The sequence below is a fragment of the Urocitellus parryii genome, chromosome 11 (genome assembly GCF_045843805.1).
Source record: "Urocitellus parryii isolate mUroPar1 chromosome 11, mUroPar1.hap1, whole genome shotgun sequence".
NCBI classification, from domain to species: Eukaryota; Metazoa; Chordata; class Mammalia; order Rodentia; family Sciuridae; genus Urocitellus; species Urocitellus parryii.
The window spans coordinates 30,284,313-30,307,389 of NC_135541.1; the positions used below are offsets into that span (position 1 = coordinate 30,284,313).

General features: G+C 46.1%; 2 protein-coding genes across 2 annotated transcripts; one reads left to right on the forward strand and one right to left on the reverse strand.

The window, feature by feature from the left end:
• Positions 1–11,778: 11,778 nt before the first annotated feature.
• On the reverse strand, positions 11,779–12,601 carry P3r3urf (PIK3R3 upstream open reading frame). The gene is made up of 2 exons (XM_026397761.2): positions 12,370–12,601; positions 11,779–11,863 (listed from the first exon to the last, which is right to left on the reverse strand). The coding sequence occupies exons 1-2, from the start codon at positions 12,599–12,601 to the stop codon at positions 11,820–11,822; spliced, it is 276 nt and encodes a 91-aa protein (XP_026253546.2). The 3' UTR covers positions 11,779–11,819.
• Positions 12,602–16,363: 3,762 nt separating this feature from the next.
• On the forward strand, positions 16,364–21,344 carry Tspan1 (tetraspanin 1). The gene is made up of 8 exons (XM_026397810.2): positions 16,364–16,474; positions 16,921–16,985; positions 19,605–19,811; positions 20,008–20,082; positions 20,198–20,296; positions 20,377–20,529; positions 20,637–20,720; positions 21,006–21,344. The coding sequence occupies exons 2-8, from the start codon at positions 16,929–16,931 to the stop codon at positions 21,051–21,053; spliced, it is 723 nt and encodes a 240-aa protein (XP_026253595.1). The 5' UTR covers positions 16,364–16,474; positions 16,921–16,928; the 3' UTR covers positions 21,054–21,344.
• Positions 21,345–23,077: the final 1,733 nt, after the last annotated feature.

Genomic DNA, 23,077 nt, shown 5'->3' on the forward strand with positions numbered 1-23,077 from the left:
GGCCCTACCTGGTGATGGTAGCAGTCCCACCATGGCTCCCCATTCAGACCTCCAATAGGCCAAAGCCAGGGAACAGCCAGCCAGCAGTGGCCTCTTCCATCTTTTTTGTTTTGTTTTGTTTTAGTACTGGGGACTGAACCTAGGAGCACTTAACTACTGAAGCACTTCCCCAGCCTCCCCCTGGGGGATATAATTATATATATATATATATATATATATATATATATATATATAGAGAGAGAGAGAGAGAGAGAGAGAGAGAGAGAGAGAGAGAGAGAGAGAGCTGTGTTTTTTTTTTAAGTGACCTTTTTAAAATTGTATTTTATTTAGATACGGGGTTTCACTGAGATGCTTAGAGCCTTGCTAAGTTGCTGAGGCTGGCTTTGAACTCCTGATCCTCCTGCCTTAATTTCCAGAGCCACTGGGATTACACGTGTGCCAACGTGCCTGGCCCCTCTTCCATCTTTAAGGCAGAGTAATTGTCAGGTGGGATTAAAGAATCCAAATTATTGAGATTCTGTCCAAGGATGTGGTCACAGGCATATCCCAAACTGAATTCAGCTTCCCCTCAAATGTGTTACTCTTCCTGCTCCCTGCTGGAAATAAGAGTATCACCCTCACACCTCCTACTATAGCTTAGATTGTGAATGTCCACCAAAAGTCCATGTGTTAAAGGCTTACAAGTGTGTGCCAAGATGGCCCCTGCTTATCTAACCCCATCTTTTTCTTCTGATTGCCTTATACCTTACAGTTTCCTCAAATTCCCCATCTTCTCTTACCTGCTTGGGTTTTCCCATGCTATTCTCTGTCACTGATGTCTTTCTCTTCTTCCCCTTTATTTCCAGACTAGATCCTATTCCTGTTTTGAGACTCAACTCAGATTTCCACTCTTCCAGGAGGCTTTTTGCTCCCCAATTCCCCCACATACCCCAAACTGGTATTCTCATTGCTGCCACTTAGGTAGTATTGTTTCAAACACCATAGATGTCTTAATTCATTTAACCCTCACAACAAACCTTGCGCATAGATATTTCCATTATTCTTATTTTACAGATAAGACCACTGAGGTTTGGAGAAGTTACAGCAAAATTTCCAAGACCAATCACTAAGTGGCTCTGTAGTACTGAAACCCCAGGCCTATTGAAAAGAAGTGATGGGGTCTCATTCTCCAAGCTGATCTCCAACTGCTGGGCAGTGTCAGCATCCCGAGTAACTGGGACTACAGGTGTGGCCCACGCAGACTTGTTCTTTTCTGATTATAAAATACCAAGAAAAACATAAGAAAACACTCCTATTTAGTCTGGCATGCAGTAGGCACTCAATAAATGCATCTCTCTTTGCCTATACATACAAGCATTTTTCAACACAAACCACTCACAATGTCTTTGCAGTTTTGCTTCCTAAGGGGAAGCCCTTGGGCTCTCTCTCTGCACCCCCTCCATCCTGCCCTCAGCAGTCCCCTGGGAGACAAGGAGTCCCTAAAGGATAGGATGGAGGAATTAGCTCTTGGTGCCTAAACACATCAGTACAAGTGAGGCAGAATGCTGATTTCAGGCTTGGAGTGGTCTCTCAGAAGTCTGTGGATTCCCGTATCCTCCACCCCACCAGCCCTAAATCTTCTCACCTACCTTAAACTTTTAACTCCTAAAATCTCAGGCCCAGTCCTGGAGACCAGGATCCCATCTACTCAAGGTGACTGATTATCTTCCACACTCTTGGTTCAGGAGGGCCTAATAGACCTCAGCTTCCTTCTGTCCACCTGACACCTCCTAGCAGGACTCCCACCTCGTCACCACTCGTGTACTCATTTAGTGTCCTGAAGCCCTTAGGTCAGGAGAGGCGCTTCCAGCCTGGCGCTGGTGCCAGGTGCATCTGGCTTTATGGAAAGAACGACCATGAACCAGAGCAGATTTGCTTCGTAGGAGCTTTGGGAAAGGCTCTACAGAAATTGTGGACAACCGCATCCTTCTCAGAGCCAGAAGCTGAGATGGGAGGAGAATGGAGAAGAGACGAAAGTGGGGAGGAAGCTGCTGAAGGGAGGAGAGGTGCTCAATGGCCTTGAAACCACAGCGGTGGTGGGGCCGGGGCTTTATGTCTGGTATTAAAGGAAGTTGCCAGTCCGCCCCAAGATGACTAAAGTATAGTGAGAATACGTGAACACACACCTTTACTGTTAAGAAACTTCCAGCTTGAAAAAAAAAAAATCTTTCAGCTACAGTTTCCTCAGGTTTCCCTGACAACTGTTACCCCTGGGGCTTCCTGATACCTGGGACCTGATCACAAAGCAAAAACAGTTGGATCTCAATCAAGTCCTGGTCCTGACTGTCCTGTTACCCTTTGGACTTCCACTCCAGCCTCAAGGGCCAGCCTCCCAAGGCAATTTATTCATGCCACAGAGCCCATCAGTGCCAGCTCTGGACCTTCACTCATGCTGTTCCTTATTCAGGAAAGTCCTTTCCTCATGGTTTCAGCTAAAACTGTGTCCATTCTTTAAGCCTACCTGGAAAACAAAAACAAAACCCTGTGTTTCTTTCTCAGGTTGCCTCTAGGGATCTGTGTCCCTGCCTAAGCTCCCAGTGTACAAAGTCTAAACTTCTTTTTCAGTCTTGACATCTTTCTTGGGGTTGCCAACTATTTTCCCTATTAGTGTGCAAGTTCTTAAGGGCAAGGACCAGGACTGATTCAACTTTGTATCCTCAGTGCTAGGGAAGTGCCTGGCATATGGTGGGGACAGCAATGACTTTTTATTTTATTTTTTAATTTTATAGGCCAAAATAAAGATAAATTCTATCCCAAACAAAAAATTTGGTAAGATGGTACCCAAAATACACCATAAATTTGAGTTCTAATATGTATGCTCACATTTGCACTTCCACAGTTTTGTGGAGGATAGATTTAAAAAAAAAATAACAACTGAAAGAGCAAAACAAATTGAGGTGTTTTTTTTTTTTTTGCCTTGCTGTTTCTTTTTTTAATTAATTTATTTATTTGTTCTAATTTGTTATACATGATAGCAGAATGTATTTCAATTTATTTTTTTAAAGAGAGACAGAGAGAGAGACAGACAGAGAGAGAGAGAGAGAGAGAGAGAGAGAGAGAGAGAGAATTTTAATACTTATTTTTTAGTTCTCGGCTGACACAACATCTTTGTTTGTATGTGGTGTTTGAGGATCATGCCAGGCGAGTGCACTACTGCTTGAGCCATATCCCCAGCCCTGTATTTCAATTTATAGTACACAAATGGAGCACAATTTTTCATTTCTCTGGTTGTACACAAAGTCTTGTATCCTGTTTAGATCTCAGACTCCTCCCTCACCCTTGGAGTAAGATGAGATGACCCCCAGGGCTGCCTCTAGCCCTGTTCCTGTTAGCCAGTTACTTCCTGGATCTCCCAGCCTCCTAGGATGACCCAACCTTGGTCAGGAGTCAGGAATACATCTGAAATCCTCCCACTTTCTTTAGATCAATTAAGAGAAACAGTTGTGCAAGGTTGTTGGAAATCTCAAAACTCTAGATCTAGTGTCAACACACCATGATGTTGTCCCAGTGGGAGGGAAAGTCCCACTGCCCCCAGGCTCCTGAGGCCTGTTAATCAGCTCCAACTGAAGGAGGGGGAAACCAGCTCATTTCAGAAAGTGAAAAAAAAAAAAAAAAAAAAAAAACCATTTACAGCTTCTCCCTAGTACATACAACTCTCTTCAGGAGCAGCATCAGCAGCCTCTCAACATCCTGAAGAACAGCTCTGAACCAGCTGGTTCTCCTTTCCAACTTTCTCACCTCCAACCCAACCTGGGCTAAAAATACCGAATTCTTGAAAAAAAGATTCTCAGTTCAGGGGGCTGGGCCTGTGGCTCAGTGGTAAAGCACTTGCCTGGCATGTGTGATGCACTGGGTTCGATTCTCATCACCAAGTAGGAATAAATAAAAAATAAAGGTCTATCAACAACTTCAAAAATATTTAAAAAAAGATTCTCAGTTCAGGTTTTTCACACTGCACAAGAAGCTGTCAGCCCCCATTGCATACTATCATGAATGGAACTGGCCACATGAACCACTTCTTGAAATTCCCATACATAGATTCTCATTTTACTGGAGCCACTTGGAATAATGCTAACCTAACACTGTAGCCCTCAAATTCAGAGAGACAGACCTAGATGCGATTCCAATTCTGTTATTCCCTGTTGGATAATGTTGGGCATGTTATTTACCCCCTCTGAGCTTTATTTCATTCACCTATAAAATGGGGACAGTGAAGGCTGGGGATATAGCTCAGTGGTAAAATGCATACTTAGCACTTTTAAGAGACCCTATGTTTGATCTCCCTCCAAAAAAGGGAATGATGAGGCCTGGGGTTGTGGCTCAGTGGTAGAGCATTCTACCAAGTATGAGGCACTGGGTTCGATCCTCAGCACCACATAAAAATAAATAAAGGGATTTTGTCCATCTACAACTAAAATAATATTTTTTAAAAAGAATAATGATTTATATACACAATGTGGTGGTTGTGGCCATTATCTAAGATTTATGAATATACCTATCATCAGCATTGACAAATATAGGATGTCAAATCTGAGCATATTTTTTATTCCCTATTCCCTACATTTTCTCCTGAAGCTAACACTTTCCCTGGAAGCTAAATATGGAGATATCTGAAGCTAGAACTGTTCAGGACAAAACCAGTACTACATAATACTAAAAGCTACCTTACAGACCCAATTATAGACTTCAAAAGAAAACAAAAAAGGTTTGAGGTCCAGAGAGGGGACAGGGTTTGCCAGAGGTCACACAGCAGGTATAAATAGGTAGAATAGGGGGCAAGCAAGGAGAGGGAGAAAAATGGGGGTTATGAATAGAGGTTCCGGTGGAGGTATTGAGCTGAATCCACAGACAGGCAGCTGAGCAAGAGGACCTTCAGCTGACATTGCCCCGTTTCCCATGCCCAGCAGGGCCTGGCATTTGCCTCTCTTTGGAGCTGCTCCTTTTAGGTTCCTGAGTTTGCAATAGTTTCCCAGAAATGCTAGGTAAATACCTCTGCTGTTTGCTGAATAACCAGCCCCATAGATCAGACAAGGGTCTCCATACCTCAAGGTTAGCTCCTTTTATTTTTTGGTCCTAGGGATTGAACCCAGGGCCTTATGTATGTAAGGCAAGCACTCTACCAACTAAGCTATATCCCCAGCCCCTCCCCAGCCTTTTTTATTTTTTGTTTTGAGATAGGATTCTTGCTAAGTTGCTTAGAGCCTCGATGAATTGCTGAGGCTGGCTTTGAACTTGTGCCACAGCCTTCTGAGCTGCTTGAATTGTGTACCACCATGCCTGGCAAGATTGGCTTCTTCTTTATAGATGCCTGGCTCCTTCAGGCACCACACCAGACAGGGGCCCTCAGCAAGGTCCCCTGTCAGGGCCTTACCAGGGGTTCTGGATCCCCACTACCTGAGATAACTTTCATGTACACCATGTAGCTCAGGGCTCAGCATCTCCTTTGAAGAATGTCAGTGCCTCCCAGCCACCTCAAGAAAAACGTGGAATATTTTGGTGCCTATCTTGCCAAAAAAGATAGCTAGACACGAGTTGTCAGCCTCCTATGTGATAAGAAGTCTTACTAACCTTCGGAAATGTCCTTGACTGATATCACCTGCACTTTGGGGGAAGCTGGAAGTATTTAGTGATTGTTCTTTTTTTTTCAGGGGAGGAGCGTGTTTTTTGGTACTAGGGATTGAACTCTGGGGTGCTTTACCACTGAATCACATCTCCGGTCCTCTTTATTTTTAATTTTTGAGACAGGGTCTCATTGAGTTGCTTAGAGCCTTCCTGAATTGCTGAGACTGGCTTTGAACTCCAAATCCTCCTACCTCAGCCTCCTGAGCTGCTGGAATTACAAGCATGCGCCACCACACCCAGCTTTTTGTGTTGTTGTACTAGAGGTTCAACCTAGGACTTTGTACATGCTGGACAAGCACTTGGGCTACATCCATTCCCACCCCTTCCTTCCTTTCTTTCTTTTAATTTTGAGACAGGGTCTTATCTTTTAAAAATAAATAAATAAATATTTATTTATTCTTAATTTTAGGTAGACACAATATCTTTATTTTTACATTTATGTGGTGCTGAGGATCTAACCTGGTACCTCGTTCATGCTGGGTGAGCATTCTACCACTGAGCCACAACCCCAACCCTGAGACAGGGTCTTATTAAGTTGCACAAGCTGGCCTTGAACTTGTGATCATTCTGCCTCAGTCTCCTGAGTAGCTGGGATTATAGGCATGTTCCATCTTGCCCAGATTTTTTATTCTTTTTTGCTTTTTGGGTGCAGTACTAGAGATTGAACCCAGGGACACTTTACTGTTGAGCTATACTCCCAGCCCTTTTTTTTTTTTTTTTTTTTTTAAGAGAGAGGTGAGAGAGAGAGAGAGAGAGAGAGAGAGAGAGAGAGAGAGAGAGAGAGAATTTTTAATATTTATTTTTTAGTTCTCGGCGGACACAACATCTTTGTATGTGGTGCTGAGGATGGAACCCGGGCCGCACACATGCCAGGCGAGCGCGCTACCGCTTGAGCCACATCCCCAGCCCACTCCCAGCCCTTTTGATGTTGTATTTTGAGATAGGGTCTCCTAAATTTAGGAGACCAGGCTGGCCTCGAATTTATAATCTTCCTGCCTCAGCTTCTGAGTGCCTGCGATTACAGGCAAGTGTCAGCATTACTGGATCTTTCTTTCTTTCTTTCTTTCTTTCTTTCTTTCTTTCTTTCTTTCTTTCTTTCTTTCTTTCTTTCTTTCTCTCTCTCTCTCTCTCTCTCTCTCTCTCTCTCTCTCTCTCTCTCTTTCTTTCTTTCTTTTCTGGTTGTATACAAAGTATATTCACACCAATTCATGTCTTCATACAAACACTTTGGATAATGATGACCATCACATTCCACCCTAATTTTAACCCCATGCCCCCTCCCTTCCCCTCCCACCTCTCTGCCTTATCAAGAGTTCATCTATTCCTCCCATGCTCCCGCTCCCTACCCCACTATGAGTCAGTCAGAATTAAAATCAAGAATCGATAAATGGGATAGATTCAAACTAAAAAGTTTCTTCTCAGCAAAAGAAACAATCTGTGAGGTAAATAGAAAGCTTATATCTTGGGAGCAAATTTTTACCCCTCACACATCAGATAGAGCACTAATCTCTAGGGTATATAATGAACTCAAAAAGTAAACACCAAAAATAAAAAATAAAAACAAAACAAAACAAAAATCCTGGATCTGTTTCTTTAGGGGGACGGATAATTACTGTGTTTGTCCAAATTGGTCTCAAACTTGTGATTTCAAGTGATCCTCCTACCTTAGCCTCCTAAGTGCTGGAACTACAGGTGTGCACGACCACGCCCGGCTATGATTTGTTTCTTAGGTTATGTTATCTTCGTTTTTTATAGTTCTACTCTATCCCCACCTTCCTCTTCCCTCCCCTCATCCTCAGGAACGAGGAATGTGTCCTCATGGGCAAAGTCTGTCTTCTGTCTGGTTTATTGCAGGTTTATTACCTCACCCTAAGTTCATGTGTCCCAGGCTGTCTGTCTCCCTTCTAAGTTCTTATGTGAATTCCTTTGCACATCCCTAGTAGGAAATCTGGTTTAGACTTTCATCTGAAGGTAGGGGCTTTATTAATTAACTTCTCAAAACTTCTGATTCAAGGATACTCTAATTCTGAGGTCTTGGATTCAGTGATGCCACCATTCTAGATTCCTAAGCTTCTGAAACTCAGATTACACCAAGCTAGAATTCTGTGATGCCAAGATTCCATGACTGTAAACTCTATGAATCTAGAGTTTCATTGTCTTTTATTGTGGTTAGTGAATTTTGTCATTGACTTGGTGACAAGAGCAAGCATTCACTTGGTCTGGTTTTCAGCATTTGTTTCCCAGAATTTGCAAATCTAGACTCTAGACTCTCGTCTCTGGATTTGCTGAGATAGAGGAAGAAGATGGCTGATAAGAGAGGGATTCCCACTTTTCCTGAGGCTGTTGGGTAGCCCAGTCCTAGGCCCCAACAGTTCATTCTACCTCATTCAAGCCCCTCATTTGTCTCCATATCTGAGGAAATGGAAAACAGTCTCCTTTACAGCCCTTCCTCCCTGGCCTGCCCTAGGGTCCAGGGGAAGAATATTCAGTGGGAGACTGCCCTAGCCAAATGGGCAGCAGGGGAGAGTTACACACAGGGCAAAGAGCAATGAAGGAGGCATGAAGATTCCCTAGGAATTTCTGAAGGCTTCCCCAGAGGTGAGGAAGGAAGAGATATGGGAAATGAGGGTGTAGATGAAGGCACTGGGTGAGGATGGGTAATTGGTATTGCATTGTAATATTGGAGATCAGCCTCCAGACACTGACCCATTAGTGACAAGGGACCTCTAGCCTGGTGCTCCAAAGGCTGTCTGGTCTGGCCCCTACCCTTTGACCTGGTGTTCTCATACCTGAGTCAGACTCCCAGAAAAACCCAGAGGGCAGGAGCTGGGGGATGGCGAAACAGATCTTCCAGAGTCACTTCCTGGGAGGGCCCACCGAGGCTAGAAAGAGGACAGAAATTTCCAGGCTTAGGGTAGAAACTCAGGTAGAAACTGAAACTCAGGGCTCCTGACTCCACTCCAGAACTGCTCTGTCTCTGCTCCAAAGGGTCCCAAAATTATAAAATGCTCCTCCAACCACATGGTTGATGAGACTCAGGGCTGGAGGATGGGCCTGCCCCAGGCCACCTCCCAGGAGCCTTCTGGACCCCATCCTCCAGTCCCAAAGCAGGAGACTAAAGCTGCCAAACCCGATTTTCTGGTGGCTGCCTGAAGCTGGCTGGAGCAGGAAGCCTTCTTCCTGGCATTGGACACCTCAGGCCACTATCCTCCTCCCCCTTACCTCATGGTTCCCTGGCCTGGCCTTCAACTCTGCATCTGTGCCAGCTGTTCCTCAGCTTCTGAAAGTGCACCCCGACTTCTTCACTTCTTCCTCCACCTGCCTGACATCTCCGTTGGGATGCACACCCCCTCGATTTTCTCATCTATAGATGGGAGCAGTGGCCTGCCTCTTAGGGAATCAAGGAATCAGTTGCAGCTGTGGAGGGGGGGATCCAAAGAAAAGGGGAGTGAGAAGGGGGCCCATCACTTGCAAGTTTGGTGTGGTACTGGGAGCGTAGCCTGGGGAGTGAGAAGAAAGCACTGCCAGTAGAAATCTGGAGGTATGGTTGCTGGGGTAAGGATACAAGGTAAGGGGGGGTGTGCTCCCCCTGGTTTCCTTACTGTTATCCCACCTATGGGAAGCAGAAAAAAGGAGAGTCACAGAACATCATCCCAGACTACGTGCCCGCTGTGTTCAGAGCCCTACCACTATTTAATAAGTGCTGCCTGTGTGGTGCTTTAAAGTCTGTCTCCCTCCGAGCTATAACCCTCATGGGGGAAGAACTCCCATTGTCTTGCTTACTGCTTTCTATCTCATCTCCAGAACTTAGCACCTCCCTGGCACAGAGCAGGAACCATTAACTGATACAGAGCTACACATTTAAAAGCAGAAGCAGAGGCACCTTAGAGGCTGGAGACCTGCCAGGTGAGCTCACCTAACCCAGGCTCCTGCTCCAGGCTGCCCCATGGCTCAAGCATTCTCCTCTGGCTTGGGAACTGGTGTTCTCAGCTGCCAGGGAACTCGAGCTGGATGGAAGAGAGTGAGCTGCACCCAGTCATCCAGGGGACCACCTAAACTGAGGTGGTGGGTGCCCTCTAGCTGTTGCTGCCTCTGAGAGCCTGGAGGGGGAGGAGGGGCAATGGAGGAGCGTCATTGCAGATAGAGCTAAAAATAGCCAGAAGAGATGATGTCATTGAGTTCCTGCATCTTAGCACCCCCTTACACACACACACACACACACACACATACACACACACACTCACACATACATCCTCATTCACTCTCAAAGACAAAGATATACACAAGCATGGCATACATGCACACACACACACACACACACACACACTCACCTTATATAGGGGAGGGAGGCTTCTAGGTCCCAGGGCTGCAGGGGCAGGGAAGTCTGGTGAGTGTGTCTACATGTGTGTGTCTGTTTGTGCCTGGGTTTGCATGAGTGTGATTGCATGTGTCTGTATCTATATGCTGGTATGCTTGTGTCTGTGTATGTTCATTTGTAGGCATGTGTATGTATTGTTGCATGTATCATGTGGGGGGTCTATATGCATTTGTGTTGGTGTGTATCTATTTATGTGTCCGCATGGATGTGTGTGTTTCCTGCCTTTGTGTCTGTGAATCCACTTATATTTATATGACTGCATGTTTGTGGATTGTGTCTGGTATCTTTATATGTTCGGGGCCCCTTTGTGGGCCTAGGGCACTGGCCCAGCCACCTTCTATCTCTGACTGATATTCAACAACCCTTTTTCCATACCCTGAGAAGCCCACCACTTTTGTATACTATGCAACAGTGAATTCTCTGCTCCAGACCTCACTGCAGGGTCCCAGTCTCTGGCAAGCCTTGGATGGACTTAGACAGAGTTTATTTTCCCTTCACAGGCAGCAAAGATCATTAGCCAGGCTTCTTGAACACCAAGGGGCCACCCCATACCCAACCCTCAGGGGCATTAGGACACACACTAACATGCACAAAGCAATACATTAGAAATGGAGACCCTCACAATGTTCCCAAACAGTAGGACACAACCCTAAGGAGACACACCCCTCAGAAATTCAGTTACACCCAATGACACAGGCGCACACTCAGAAATCCAAATGGAAAATCCCCAGGCCAGAGAGCTCAGCACCCTCCCCCATTTCTGGGCTCAAACTCAGTCTTGCCCCACCCCCAAGTGCCCCAGCTCAGCTGCCAGTTCTGCAAACACTGACCTCAGAGGATGGCAGGGGCTGAAGATGATAGGCCCTCCTCAGACTAACCTTTCTGTACTCTCTCCTCCTTCAGGCTCCTGACCTTGATTTTTCTTAGCAGAGCCAATGCTGTCTCAGGCATACCCGTTCCCTCACTAATACTCCTTGACATACACAACCTGCCACAACACTCATTCCATGACAGAGGCATATCCAGTCACATGTGCCTTATACTCCCATTTTCCTGTCACACACCCTTTAACACACACACATAACAGGACACAACTCCTACTGGAGCACTTATGGGTCTGTTTTCATCCCACCCCTCTATGCTCTATGCTCTATGCCTCCCTATACCTTCCAAGATGTCTATTTCCCTGTGCAGATGGGAGTGGAAGGCAGGAGAGCCCCTCACCTCATAGAGCAGATCAAAAGCTGAGGCCAGGGCTGGAGTTGTGGCTCAGTGGTAGAGTGCTTGCCTGGCATGCGTGAGGCCCTGGGTCAATCCTCAGTGCCACATATAAATAAATAAATAAAATAAAAGATTCATTGACAACTAAAAAATATTTTTTAAAAAAGGGTTGTGGTTGTGGCTCAGTGGTAAGAGCTCTCGCCTGGCATGTGTGAGGAACTGGGTTTGATTCTCAACACCACATAAAAATGAATAAATAAAATAAAGGTATTGTGTCCATCTACAACTAAAAAAAAAAAAAAAAAAAAGGCTGAGGCCAAAGATAGTTGTGTGTTGCTGACCTTGTCCTGTCCTTCCACTGTCTGTGATTCCTATTGTTATCACTGAAGCCTGTCCCTGGGAGTATTCAGCCCCAACCCTGCCCTCATACCCTTCATAGTTGGTTAGAAACCCCTCAGTATGAAATTAGGTAGTTTGAGCAGAACGATTTTATTTGTGGTTCACCATCCACAGCCCCTTGAAGATGAAGGTCCAGAGTAAGCCAAGCTTCTGGGCATTTCTAAAGGATCAGAAAGCTCCCAGGTTGACAGAGGTGTCTGAGAACTGAGGAAAAGGAAGGAGAAGGAAGGGACGTTAGCATTTCTGGAGGCTCCCATTGGCCCTTGGATTCATCCACCTCCCCAAGCCCTCTACTTCCAGCCACTCCATTCTCCATTAAAGCTCTCAATAGCTGGGATTACACCTGTAATCCCAGCAACTCAGAAAGCTAAGGCAGGAAGTTCAAGTCTAGCATCAGCAATTTAGCAAGACCTGATTTCAAAATAATAATAATAATAATAATAGATGTGACATACTAGTACAAACTTTAAAAATAAAATAAAAAGGATTGGGGATGTGGCTCAGTGGTAAAGCACCCCTGGGTTTAATTCCCAGCTCTCAACATTTAGGAAACCTGCCTTCAAGATACCACCATAACTTTGGGATGATATTTCACAATTTGTCCCTTAGAGTGCCTAAAGAGAAGCAGGTGAGGAAAAGCCAGCGGCCCTGCTTTTCAAACCCCCACCCTGAGTCACAAGTCCCCTCTACAACCTTAGTTCTCTGCTAACCTTGAGGTGAGAGGATCCACACACTGGTGGTAGCAGTATGGGTGTTGCTGATTTCTGTGGTCATGGTGGGAAGATTGGTGGCAGCTGGGCCTTGAGGTTTCTGCCGGTAACTTCTTCGGCTACACTTGAACATACTGGGAATCCGGGGACGGGGCCAACCCATACCTGGCCTACGGTAAGGGGAACTCAGGCCCCGGGGCCGAGGGGCACGGACAAGCTGAGAAGGCCCCATGGGCATAAGAAGCTTCTGCAGTGTGCCCGAGGGGTGTTGCTGACCAGGGCAACTAAGGCCTCTATGACATACAATCTGCCTAAGGGTGGTGCTCTTTATTACAGGTCCTGGCCCCCCATGGAGCCGGCTCCCTCACAGTTTTCTTCATTGGGTCCAACTCAAGAGCTAGACAGAGCTGGGTTGTCCCTTGGGTAAAAGAATTCTAGGTAGGGGGGAAAAATCACTCAATTTTTTCATTTATGCACATTAACATTATTAACAATGTTTATTGAGCACTTGTTATATGTCAGACACTGTGTTAAACACTTTACAAATGTTGTCTAATTTCATGATAAACTTACAAAAAGATTCTATTATTATCCCCATTTGTACATAGTCAGCTTTCTTTATTCCCTGTAGTTATGTTCCACAAAGTCACCACAAACATTAACCAATTCTGTATCATCCCCAGGGGAAATGCACAGGTTGCTACAACTCTCAGTCACAACATTTTTTGAAAATGTTCAATGATCAACACATAACCTGGTTTTGTGAGTGGAGATACCTTATTTAATATATAGTATTGAATCATTAACAATGAACTTGTGGCCACCAGAAGTATAATCTGAGCCTGATTCAAGTTTATCTAACATATTCATTTTAAAGCACATTATGAGCTTCTTGTGCTTAGGAACCTAGAGGATACTTTAGCACTACTACTAGGAGCTATTTTAACCTGCAAAATCACCAAAAAGAAAAAAAAAGTGAAAAAAACATGGCATTAAATAGACTCTCAAAACAACATTTGTTTAAGAGAGCAAAAAAAAAAAAAAATACAGAGTCCCCTTATTCAACATACCTCAGCTGGAAATGTATATGTGTTTGGCAACTCAAATTTTTTACCTTGTCAGGTATGGTGGCACATATCCGTAATGCTAGCTTCTCAGGAGGCTGAGGCAAGATGATAGCAAATTTAAGGCCAGCCTCGGCAACTTAGGGAGAGCTTCTCTCAAAATAAAAAGAGGTGGGGATATAGCTGTATGGTAGAACAGTTGCCTAGGATGTGCAAGGTTCTATGTTTGATTCCCAGAATAAAAAAGAAATATTTTGATTTTTACTTTGCTATGCATGTACACAAATGACTGCAAAAGTGTCACAAGTATTCGTTTGGGGTTAAAAAATAATTTTAATGAGTAGGTAAATTCACAGTTATGGAATCCATGAATAATAAGGATTGACTTATAAGAAAATTGAGGCTCAGTGAGATGAAGTAACACAATTAGAGGTAGGCGGTAGTTCAGGTCCATGATGGTCAAGGTCCAGAGCATTCTCTCTTGCTATTCTGTGCTCATTCACTCATTCAGGAAATGTTCACTAACAACTTCATATTAGTGTGGGCACCGGGGACATATAGAAGAATGTGACCTGTTAGATGAAAGAGAAAGCCTTATGAATAATCAATACAGGTGGAAATGTAAGGGTGCTAATTTTGTGTACATCTCCTTCCTTATAGATAGGGGCTCTGCCCTGCTTTGCACTGAGTGGGGGGACTTGGACTTGCCTTTCCCTCTATAACTCAGCCCTCTATCCCTTTCCCTTCTACCCTAATGTCCACCTTCTGTCCCATAGAAGCCTGCTGGAAGATGGTAGGGCCCTCAGCACTACTGTGGCAGATCTTACCATCCCTGACTCCAGCCTCTACTCTCCTTATCCTCAGTCTCAAAATATGACCTTGCCCCACCAAACTTTAGCCACTTACCTGTAAGACTCTCTGCCCCTCCTTTTCCTCAGATCTAGGACCAAGGCCTTCTCCCCTGCTCTTTACTGAAATCAACCCGACCTGCCTCCTTAGATTCCATCTGAGTTGGCATAGTGGTTAAGAGGTGCACTCCGGTGTCAGGCTGACTGACAGGTTGATTCCTAATCATACAATTTGTAAGTGGTAGACCCAGGGTTCTACTGATCATGGCAAGTACTTAATTTTTCTATGCCTCCAATTCCCCATATTTAAAGTGGGGATTAAAAAGGAAATATCTCATAGGATTGTTGTGAAGGAGGAAAAAAGACAATATATGTAATGCATTTTAAGCATAATCTGTATTATTATTTTTTTAAAGACTAGTCTTGATAGGTTGCTAAGACTAGACTTTTGGTTTTAAAAAAAATTTTTTTAGTTGTAGATGGACACAATAACTTTATTTTTATGTGATACTGAGGATCAAACCCAGTGTCTCACACATGCTAGGCAAGCACTCTACCACTGAGCTACAACCACAGCCCCTCAGACTGATCTTGAACTTGTGGGTTTAAAGGATCTTCCCACCTCAGTCTCCAGCAACCCAGTTTATAGTCTTCAATATTATGATTCTCTCTCTCTTCTGTTTGTTTAGTTGCCTCCTCCCACTTAATTATAAAAAATTTAAAAATATACTTCCTGGACTTGGGGTGTAGCTCATCCCATAGCCTTTGTGCTATATGGCTCTTCCTTCTGACTTTGCTCTATGCTCTTTCCCCTGTGACCTAGAGCAGGAAGAAAATCCCATTTTAAAACCCCATACCTATTCAGACCAGGAAACAGATGTTTAAAAACAAGCCTAAGAAAAGCCAGCAGGATCATATAGCTAAGAAATGACAGAGCCAAGATTTGAACACCCAGTTTGAGTAACTGGAAAGCTAGGGCTTTCCCAACACCTCTTCATCAGGAATGGTGAATGGGAGGTTGATGAGGTAGTCCTGGGAGGACTGATGAAGACAGAGGTTATAGAGCCTTGGAACTGGGGTGACTCCTTTGTGGGACCATGATGCCACCTGCTGGCAGAAAGAAAAAGGGTATGCACAGAATGCTAAAAGAAGACTGGAGAGGAAAATATGGGGAAGGAAAAGAGAGGGGAAAAAAAGGGAACTTAAGGTTTTATGGAGGGAAAAGGACTGGGAATCATGTGCTACTCAGAGGAGAGAACAGAAGCTGCCAAACTTGGTCATTTTCTTGAAAGTGTGGCTGGTGGGCTGGGGCTGGGGCTCAGCAGTAGCATACTTGCCTGGTATGTGTTGAGGCACTGGGTTCAATTCTCAATACCACATATAAATTAAAAAATTAATTTAAAAAAGGTCTATAAACAATTAAAATAATATTTAAAATAATAAAATAAAATTTTAAAAAAAGAAAGTGTGGTTGGTGTGTGTGTGTGTGTGTGTGTGTGTGTGTGTGTGTGAGAGAGAGAGAGAGAGAGAGAGAGGCAAAGATAGACAAAGAGGAAGGCAGAGGCAGATGCAGAGTGTCTTAAAATATGTATCTCAGATATTATATTGTTTTTTAGTTGCTGGGAGTCAGTGCACAAGGAGTCCAGAGTGCATGTGCACACACATGTGTGCACCAGTAGCTGTTTTTAGATATGTGACTATGTGTTTGATGTGTGAACATATGGATGACAACCTGGGGAGATGTGCTCTCAGAGCCGTGAGCATAGGGTGTGGAGGAGTGCATTAGCAGATGTAGGATAAGAAGTATGTGTGCATGTTGTATGCAGGGCACTCAGAAGTTCTGGAAGCCACTCGCCTCAGCCCCATCCTTCTCCCGCTTCTTGAGATCAGGAGAAGCATAACCCATGGGTGACATTTCTAGGCGGAGGCCCATTGCTGCTGTAGTGATGGGGACCAATCTCCAGGCAGCAGAGGGCAGTAGGGACAAGGGGAGGCTGATTGCCATGGGTGGGGCCAGCGAGCGGGCAGAAGGAAGCTTTTAAAGCGCCTGCCCCACCTGCAGGTGAGCACTGGAGTGTGAGATTCTGCCTACCTTGCCGGTTCACAGAGTGGAAGCTCCCTGGAGCTGTTCTGTTTTCTTCTGAAGCCTCAGCAGGATCCCTCTCAGAACTAGCTGCCGAGAGGTCTGAACAGGTGATGGTATAGGATAGAGATTATCTTGTGAAGTGATATTAATTTTGAAATTTGTTTGAAGATCTGGAAGAGCCATGGGGAGGGTCCTGGAAAGGTCTGGATTTGGTCTGGAGAGGAACCTAGAACATACAGGTGTTAAGTAAGGGTATATGAAGTGACCTACCTGCAGTGTGGGAGTAAGGCTTGGGGTGCTCCTGCAGGAGTCAAGGGTGTTAGGATCCCAGAGACGCCAGTTCTGGCAGAAGGTCTGGTACGTAGTATAGGTGGGTACAGATGTCAGGATGGGAACTTTGTAAAATCCTGAGGAGTCCAGAGTTCAGGTGCAGAGAAAGCTTGGTGAGATATGGGTCCAGGAGGTTGGGGTCTGGTGTGTTGGGGCGTAGAAGGCAGGGCCAGCCCAGGTGGGGTGGGGGACATGATGCCCTAACTTGCACATCTGCCCCTAGGAGCCACCATGCAGTGCTTCAGCTTCATTAAGAACATGATGGTCTTCTTCAATACGCTCATCTTTGTAAGTATGGAAGTTGTGTGCCCTGTGGGGATCCCTACAGGAGCAGGTCACCATTTGAACAGAGCCCAAGCTGGGGAATGGGAGACTACTGTGCCCAGTCTTTTCCTTGCAAGTTTCCCTTATGAGAGGTCTCCCTTCAAATGCTGATTCCTGGATCCGGTAGAAGTGGGGCTGCCACAAGGGGGAGGGGGGCCATTTGAAGAAGGGAATGGAGAAGTTTTAGGACACCCCCTTCCTTCTAGGAAGCTTCAGCTCAGGTGTAGGGCAGGGCAAGATAGGCTAGCAGGAGTGATTCTCCCCTTTTTATAGGCATAGGGGGTTCTGAGAGGGGAAGGGATTCGCCTAAATTTTTCTAACATGGAAAGCAATTTCAGTGGCCTCTGTAAGTGGGAGGAGGGAGTTGAAAGGAGGCAGGGACCATGTCTCCTTAGAGCAAAGAGTCTGTCTCAGCCCTTATTCATTCAACAAACACATTGATGGGGCTGAGGGTATAGCTTTGTAGTAGAGCTATAGCATCTATAAGGCCCTGTAGAGCACAGTAAAACAAAAACAAACATTCTTTGACTAAGACTCTAGCCAGGTGCTCGGGTAGTAAGTGAGCAGGGCCATTTTCTACCCTCAAGGATATCAGATCCAGTAAGCCAAATAGGCAGATAACTGTGATGCAATGTATGTCTGGATTTAACACAGGGGATAAGGGAGCCTATAGGAAGGGCTAGAACCTAGCCTGGTGGGAGAATACTTCCTGGAGGACATAACTGGAGCTAGGAATTTGTATTGGGTGGGGAGCTATAAAGCATACATAAACCCCAAAGGAAATGAAACTCGATATTGTTCTGAAAACCAGGAACAGATTGCATAGGGCATGTTTGAGAAACTAAGCAATGAAACTGGCCAGTAAGCCCTGGAGATGAGGGTAGAGATAAGGAGAAATGGACAAAGTATACAAAGGACAAAGCCCTGAGATGGTGGCTAAGGGATGAAAGAAGGGACAAGGAAGACAGAGGTCTTAGAGATGATGCTTATGTCTGACATGAGCAACATGTGGGACAGGAAGGGAATATCTCACAAGCAATTGTCTACCCAGTGGAGATGCAGCTCAAATTGGAGCTTGCTGTGGATATTTGAAAGTCACATGCCCATAGGTGGCCAATGAAGCCAGGGGACTGCAAGAGAGCCCTTGGGAAAAGTGAACTCTGGGATTAGCTCAGTGGTAGCGCACTTGCTTAGAACACATGGGGCCCTGGGTTGTAGCGTGAGTGGGGCGGGAAAGGTGACCTGTGAAAACAGATTATTAGGGATAAGCAGGGAAATAGCCACCATTAAAGAGATGGAGGAGGAGCAGTGGGAAAAGGAGGAGGAAAACAAGGAGAGTAAGATATCAGAAAGGTCAAGGAGATAAGGCCCGTGAAGTGATTTAGCACAGGAGGTCACTAGAGAACTCAGAGCTACATTATAGTGGATTAGAGTGAGTAAAAGGTGAGGAAGTGGAGACATGAAATAGAAATCAGTTTGGAGAAATTGGGTGGGGAGACTCTGACTCCTGTGTAGTCCATACCTCGTGTTTTCTTTGACTACAGAGAACTAGCTTTTATTCATATATCTGGAGGGAGCCATAGGATTCCAGGGATTGGGAGAGCAGAATCTTTTTGGCCTGAAGGGGTTAAAGGCAAATCCGGCTTGGTGTTTGGCCTCTTGTTGCCCTGGCTTTGCCAGGCAGGGCTGAGTAGAGTAGGGCAGGCCTAGGCTCCTTGAAATTTGACCCCACGGGCTAGAAGCCCAGTGTTCTGGCTGTCCTTAGGCAAACATGCCTGAGATCCAGCCACAATCTGCCAGCTTATCCCTGATTCTAGCCTTGGTTTCTATAGGTAGAAGGTGGGGACTAGGCACTAAATTGATGTCAGGCTGATTCACCCATTGATAATCTGAGTCAGAGACGCTTTATGTTAGGAGCTGTGGGAAGGACTTACCCCAATTGGCTCCTAGAATTCCCTATGAAGATTAGGGTTGAGACGGAGCCCTTTAAGAGAAGCTCAGGCTGATTTCCCCTAATTTCTATTTGTAAGGCAAGGGGGACTATGTGGATAAGGAGAAGGTCTGGTGTCTGATCCCAGAAGGGAGCCAAATGAGACTTCAGGGTGGGTGAACCCTTTCAAGCTCCACCCTCTTCAAAGTAGGGAGCAGGTGCAAACTTCAGCCCCGCCTCTGTTACCATGGTGACTATTGAGCCTGCTCAAAGCTACCACCCGTTTCCACCTATTAGAGGACAGAGGTGTTTTAGGTGCTGGTAGCCCAGAGAGGAAATGAGAGATCCGGCCCTCACCTGCCTGTTTTCACTCCTAGATATGTGGCAGGACCCTAGCATCAGTAAGGGAAAGTCTTCTCTCTTCCCTGACCCTGTGGGTGTTTCTAGTGCTCCTGATCTCATTTGTACTCAAGTGTGCAGTCTGGTGCTAGCTATGGTTTTCCCAAATCCCATCTTTCTGGCACTAGAGGATGTTTCCCTCCCCACATGATTCCCCAGCCAAGGAAGTGGGAGACATCCTCCTGACTCAACCCTATGATAGGGAGCTATTTGCCAGCATTGTTTGAATGCCTGCCTGACTTCTCTGTCCCCAGCTGTGTGGTGCTGCCCTGTTGGCTGTGGGCATTTGGGTGTCGGTTGATGGGCCATCCTTCGTGAAGATCTTTGGGCCGATGTCATCCAGTGCCATGCAGTTTATCAACGTGGGCTACTTCCTCATCGCAGCTGGAGTTGTGCTCTTTGTTCTTGGTTTCCTGGGCTGCTACGGTGCTAAGTCTGAGAACAAGTGTGCACTCATGACGGTGTGTCAGACCCAGTTCCACAGGTCTATGACCAAGGACCCCCTCACCCTTGGGATCCCCAAATCCTACTTTGTACTCCAGGGATTTCCAATATAGGGGATCCCTGCCATGTTTTTACAGTAGGAGGGTCGGTTAGGGCAAAGAGAGCATGAGGGGCCATCTCTCCCTAAAACTCAGACCCCTGTTCCCCACTCAGTTCTTCTTCATCATCCTCCTCATCTTTGTTGCTGAGATTGCAGCTGCTGTGGTTGCCTTGGTGTACACCACAATGGTGAGGCACTGAAATGGGTAAGGGAGGAAGACTGGGCAAAGCCCTGGGAGTGGACTATGGCCTGTACATGGCCACCTTCCCTACCAGTCCCTCAACATTGGCCTGCTCCACCTAGGCTGAGGAATTCCTGAAAATGGTGGTAGTACCTGCCATCAAGAAAGACTATGGTTCCCAGAAAGACTTCACCCAAGTGTGGAACTATACCATGGAAGGGGTAAGGCAGACTGGGGGGATTTTGGGGGTGGAGATAAAGAATCAAGGCCCCACCAAACACCTACCCCACCTTGCTTCTAGCTCAAGTGTTGTGGCTTCAACAACTACACGGATTTTGAGGACTCGCCCTACTTCAAAGAAAACCAACTCTTTCCTCCATACTGTTGTATCAACATCAACGGAACAGCTGAAGAACCTTGTACCATGTATGAGGCCCAGAAAAACTCTGTACAGGTGAGGGGCATGGAAGGGCAGGGGCTGCTTTAATGGCCTCAGAGTAGCAAATAGGGATGAGGGGTAGGGTAGCTGCCAACTATAAATGCTCTCTCCCCTTCCCCAAGGGTTGCTTCAAACAGCTTCTGCATGACATCCGAACCAATGCATTCACTGTGGGTGGTGTGGCCTTTGGAATTGGGGCCCTGGAGGTAAGGCAACAAGGAGGCTGGGGCTGGGGTTCTGATTACCACCATACCTGGGCTGCTTAACTCATCTCTGAGGCCTCTCAGAAGAGACAGACATCCCCCCCCCCCCACGCTGGGAATTGAACCCAGATTTCTGTGTATACTAAGCACATGCTCTACCAGTGAGCTATATCCAGCCCAGGAGACAGACTTCCAACAGAGCTTCATGTAGGCTGTCTGGGGCGCAAGGGACCAATGCTTGAGGATCTCAATCATATCCCTCATCTCTCCCTGTTCCTTTCCCACCAGCTGGCTGCCATGATTGTATCCATGTACCTGTACTGCCATCTGAAATAAGTCCACTTCTGCCTCCGCCATTGCTGTTGCCACATGGGAACTGGAAAAAGGCACCATGGCACTAACAGTGTCACTGGGGCTGGAGTGGGCCTGCCCTTGCTGCTCTGAACTTGGGGCTAAATAGAAAACCACCCCTTTCAGGTTGGGACCCACCTGTTCCAGAGCCTTAAGGTAGCCAATTCTTCTGACTGTTTCCTCAGTCTGTTTCTTCCAGCCTTAATACCCCCTTAGGCTAATGGGGGCTTTTGATGATCCCAGTCTCCACCGGAGGATGAGAGAAAGGGACCCATAGCCTGGGCATATTAAAAGTCAGCAGGATGTGTACAAGGCACTTCAAAACTGAAACACCAATTAAAATGTTTCTATTTGGACTCTGCGTATCCTTGGGGAGAGGGACTCAGCTTGCCTAAACCTCCTTCAGATTCCAGTGGGGCTGGCAACTCAGAAGCCCTTGGAAAAACTGTAGAAGGGAAGTGTGTGGGGGGGTTAGATTCCAGGCCTGGGAGGGAGCCCAAGAGGGATAGGTAAAAGGGCAGTGAGGAAGTGAGAGCTGGGCCAGTCTGCCTTCCTAGAATGGGGTGGGACTTTGGCCTGAAATTTTCCCCTCTGGGTGGGGGCACTGGACTGGAAAGCTATGAAAATAACCTTGTGCCCAGTCAAGGGAGAATGGAATTGTTACCAGGGCAATGGGAAAGTCACTCCTTAGACTCTGGGAAGCCCTCCAATAGTGCCCATCAGAGGGTCCAAGCTGCCTTCTCACTTAGGCAAAGTCCTAGATCTGTTCTAGCTTTGGGGATCTTAGAAAGCAGTCCCCCACAACCTCCCACCCAGCATTGGGGATGAAACCCCAGGACACTCTACTACTGAGCTAAATCCCCTATCTATCCATCTAGAGTCAGGGTCTCACCCATTTGCCAAGACTGACCTTGAATTGCTATCCTTCTGCCTTGGTCTCCCAAGTCGCTGGAATTACAAGTGTGTACCACCACGCCTGCCCAGCAGACCTGATCTCTTATTTAGTCTTAACCATCTCTATGACCCAGGTAAGGAAACCAGGACTTAAAAAGGCCAAGTGACTTGCCCAAGTCCCACAGCTTTAGTGAAGAGATGAGTCTAGACTTGGACTCTGACTTTAGAGCCTGGTGTGGTCCTTTTTGACATGATGGTAGTTTTACTTGAAGTAGCACCTGACCAGAATGTTCCTGAATATTGCTGAATAAGGCATGACATCACAAAGGAAGAAGGCTAGCTGGGCACAGTGGCACATGCCTATAATCCCAGTGGCTCAGGAGGCTAAGGCAGGAATATTGGGAGTTCAAAGCCAGCCTCTGAAATTTAGCAAGGCCCTTAGCAACTTAGTGAGATCCTGTTTCTAAATAAAATATTTAAAAAGGGCTGGGAATGAGGCTCAATGATTAAGTGCCCCTGGGTTCAATCCTTGGTACTAGTGGAGATGGTGGTGATGGGGGGTGTCTTTCTTGTTTTCTATCACACATATAAAGGAGGTAAGTGCTGACAGGAAGACAGTGTTTGCTACCAAGAAAAGCCCGACCCCATTAAACTAACTCCTTCTTTGCTTTCCTCAGATGTTTTTATCTATCTCCCTAGGCTTTTCCAGGGCACCCCAGATTTACTACCCCCTTGTCAAAACCAGAAAGGAACAGCAACCTAGCCAGAGCCATTTGGCCTGAGGTATGGTCTGTGAAGCCAGACCTAAAGCCTGCTAGTGTGCTAGGCAGAGAGAGGAATTAGCATACCTTAGCCCTTTACCACCCCACCACCCTACAGTCTCTCTCATATACTACCCCTCCCCCACGTATCCTGTGAGGAAGCTGCAGAGGATTTGTTTGCCCAGGGCGAGCCTCTACCTCATCACAGGCTAATTGCCCCTCAACCTGACTGTTTTGATACATCATATACTATCTCTAGCTCCAGCAAACACTGAAGGCGTCAGGATGGCGAGATATGACCAAGCTATCTAAATGGTATCATTGCTGAGCTGGGCTCCAGGCACCGGTAGAGAG

Bases quoted from the DNA above. Each gene is read 5' to 3' on its own strand.
- Tspan1 (XM_026397810.2), top strand. From the start codon at position 16,929: ATGCAGTGCTTCAGCTTCATTAAGAACATGATGGTCTTCTTCAATACG. The intron at 19,812-20,007 runs GTGTGTCAGACC...TTCCCCACTCAG, and splicing joins ACAAGTGTGCACTCATGACG to TTCTTCTTCATCATCCTCCT. The intron at 20,083-20,197 runs GTGAGGCACTGA...TGCTCCACCTAG, and splicing joins CCTTGGTGTACACCACAATG to GCTGAGGAATTCCTGAAAAT.
- P3r3urf (XM_026397761.2), bottom strand. From the start codon at position 12,601: ATGGGGCCTTCTCAGCTTGTCCGTGCCCCTCGGCCCCGGGGCCTGAGT. The intron at 11,864-12,369 runs GTTAGCAGAGAA...CCTTTTCCTCAG, and splicing joins GTGGATCCTCTCACCTCAAG to TTCTCAGACACCTCTGTCAA.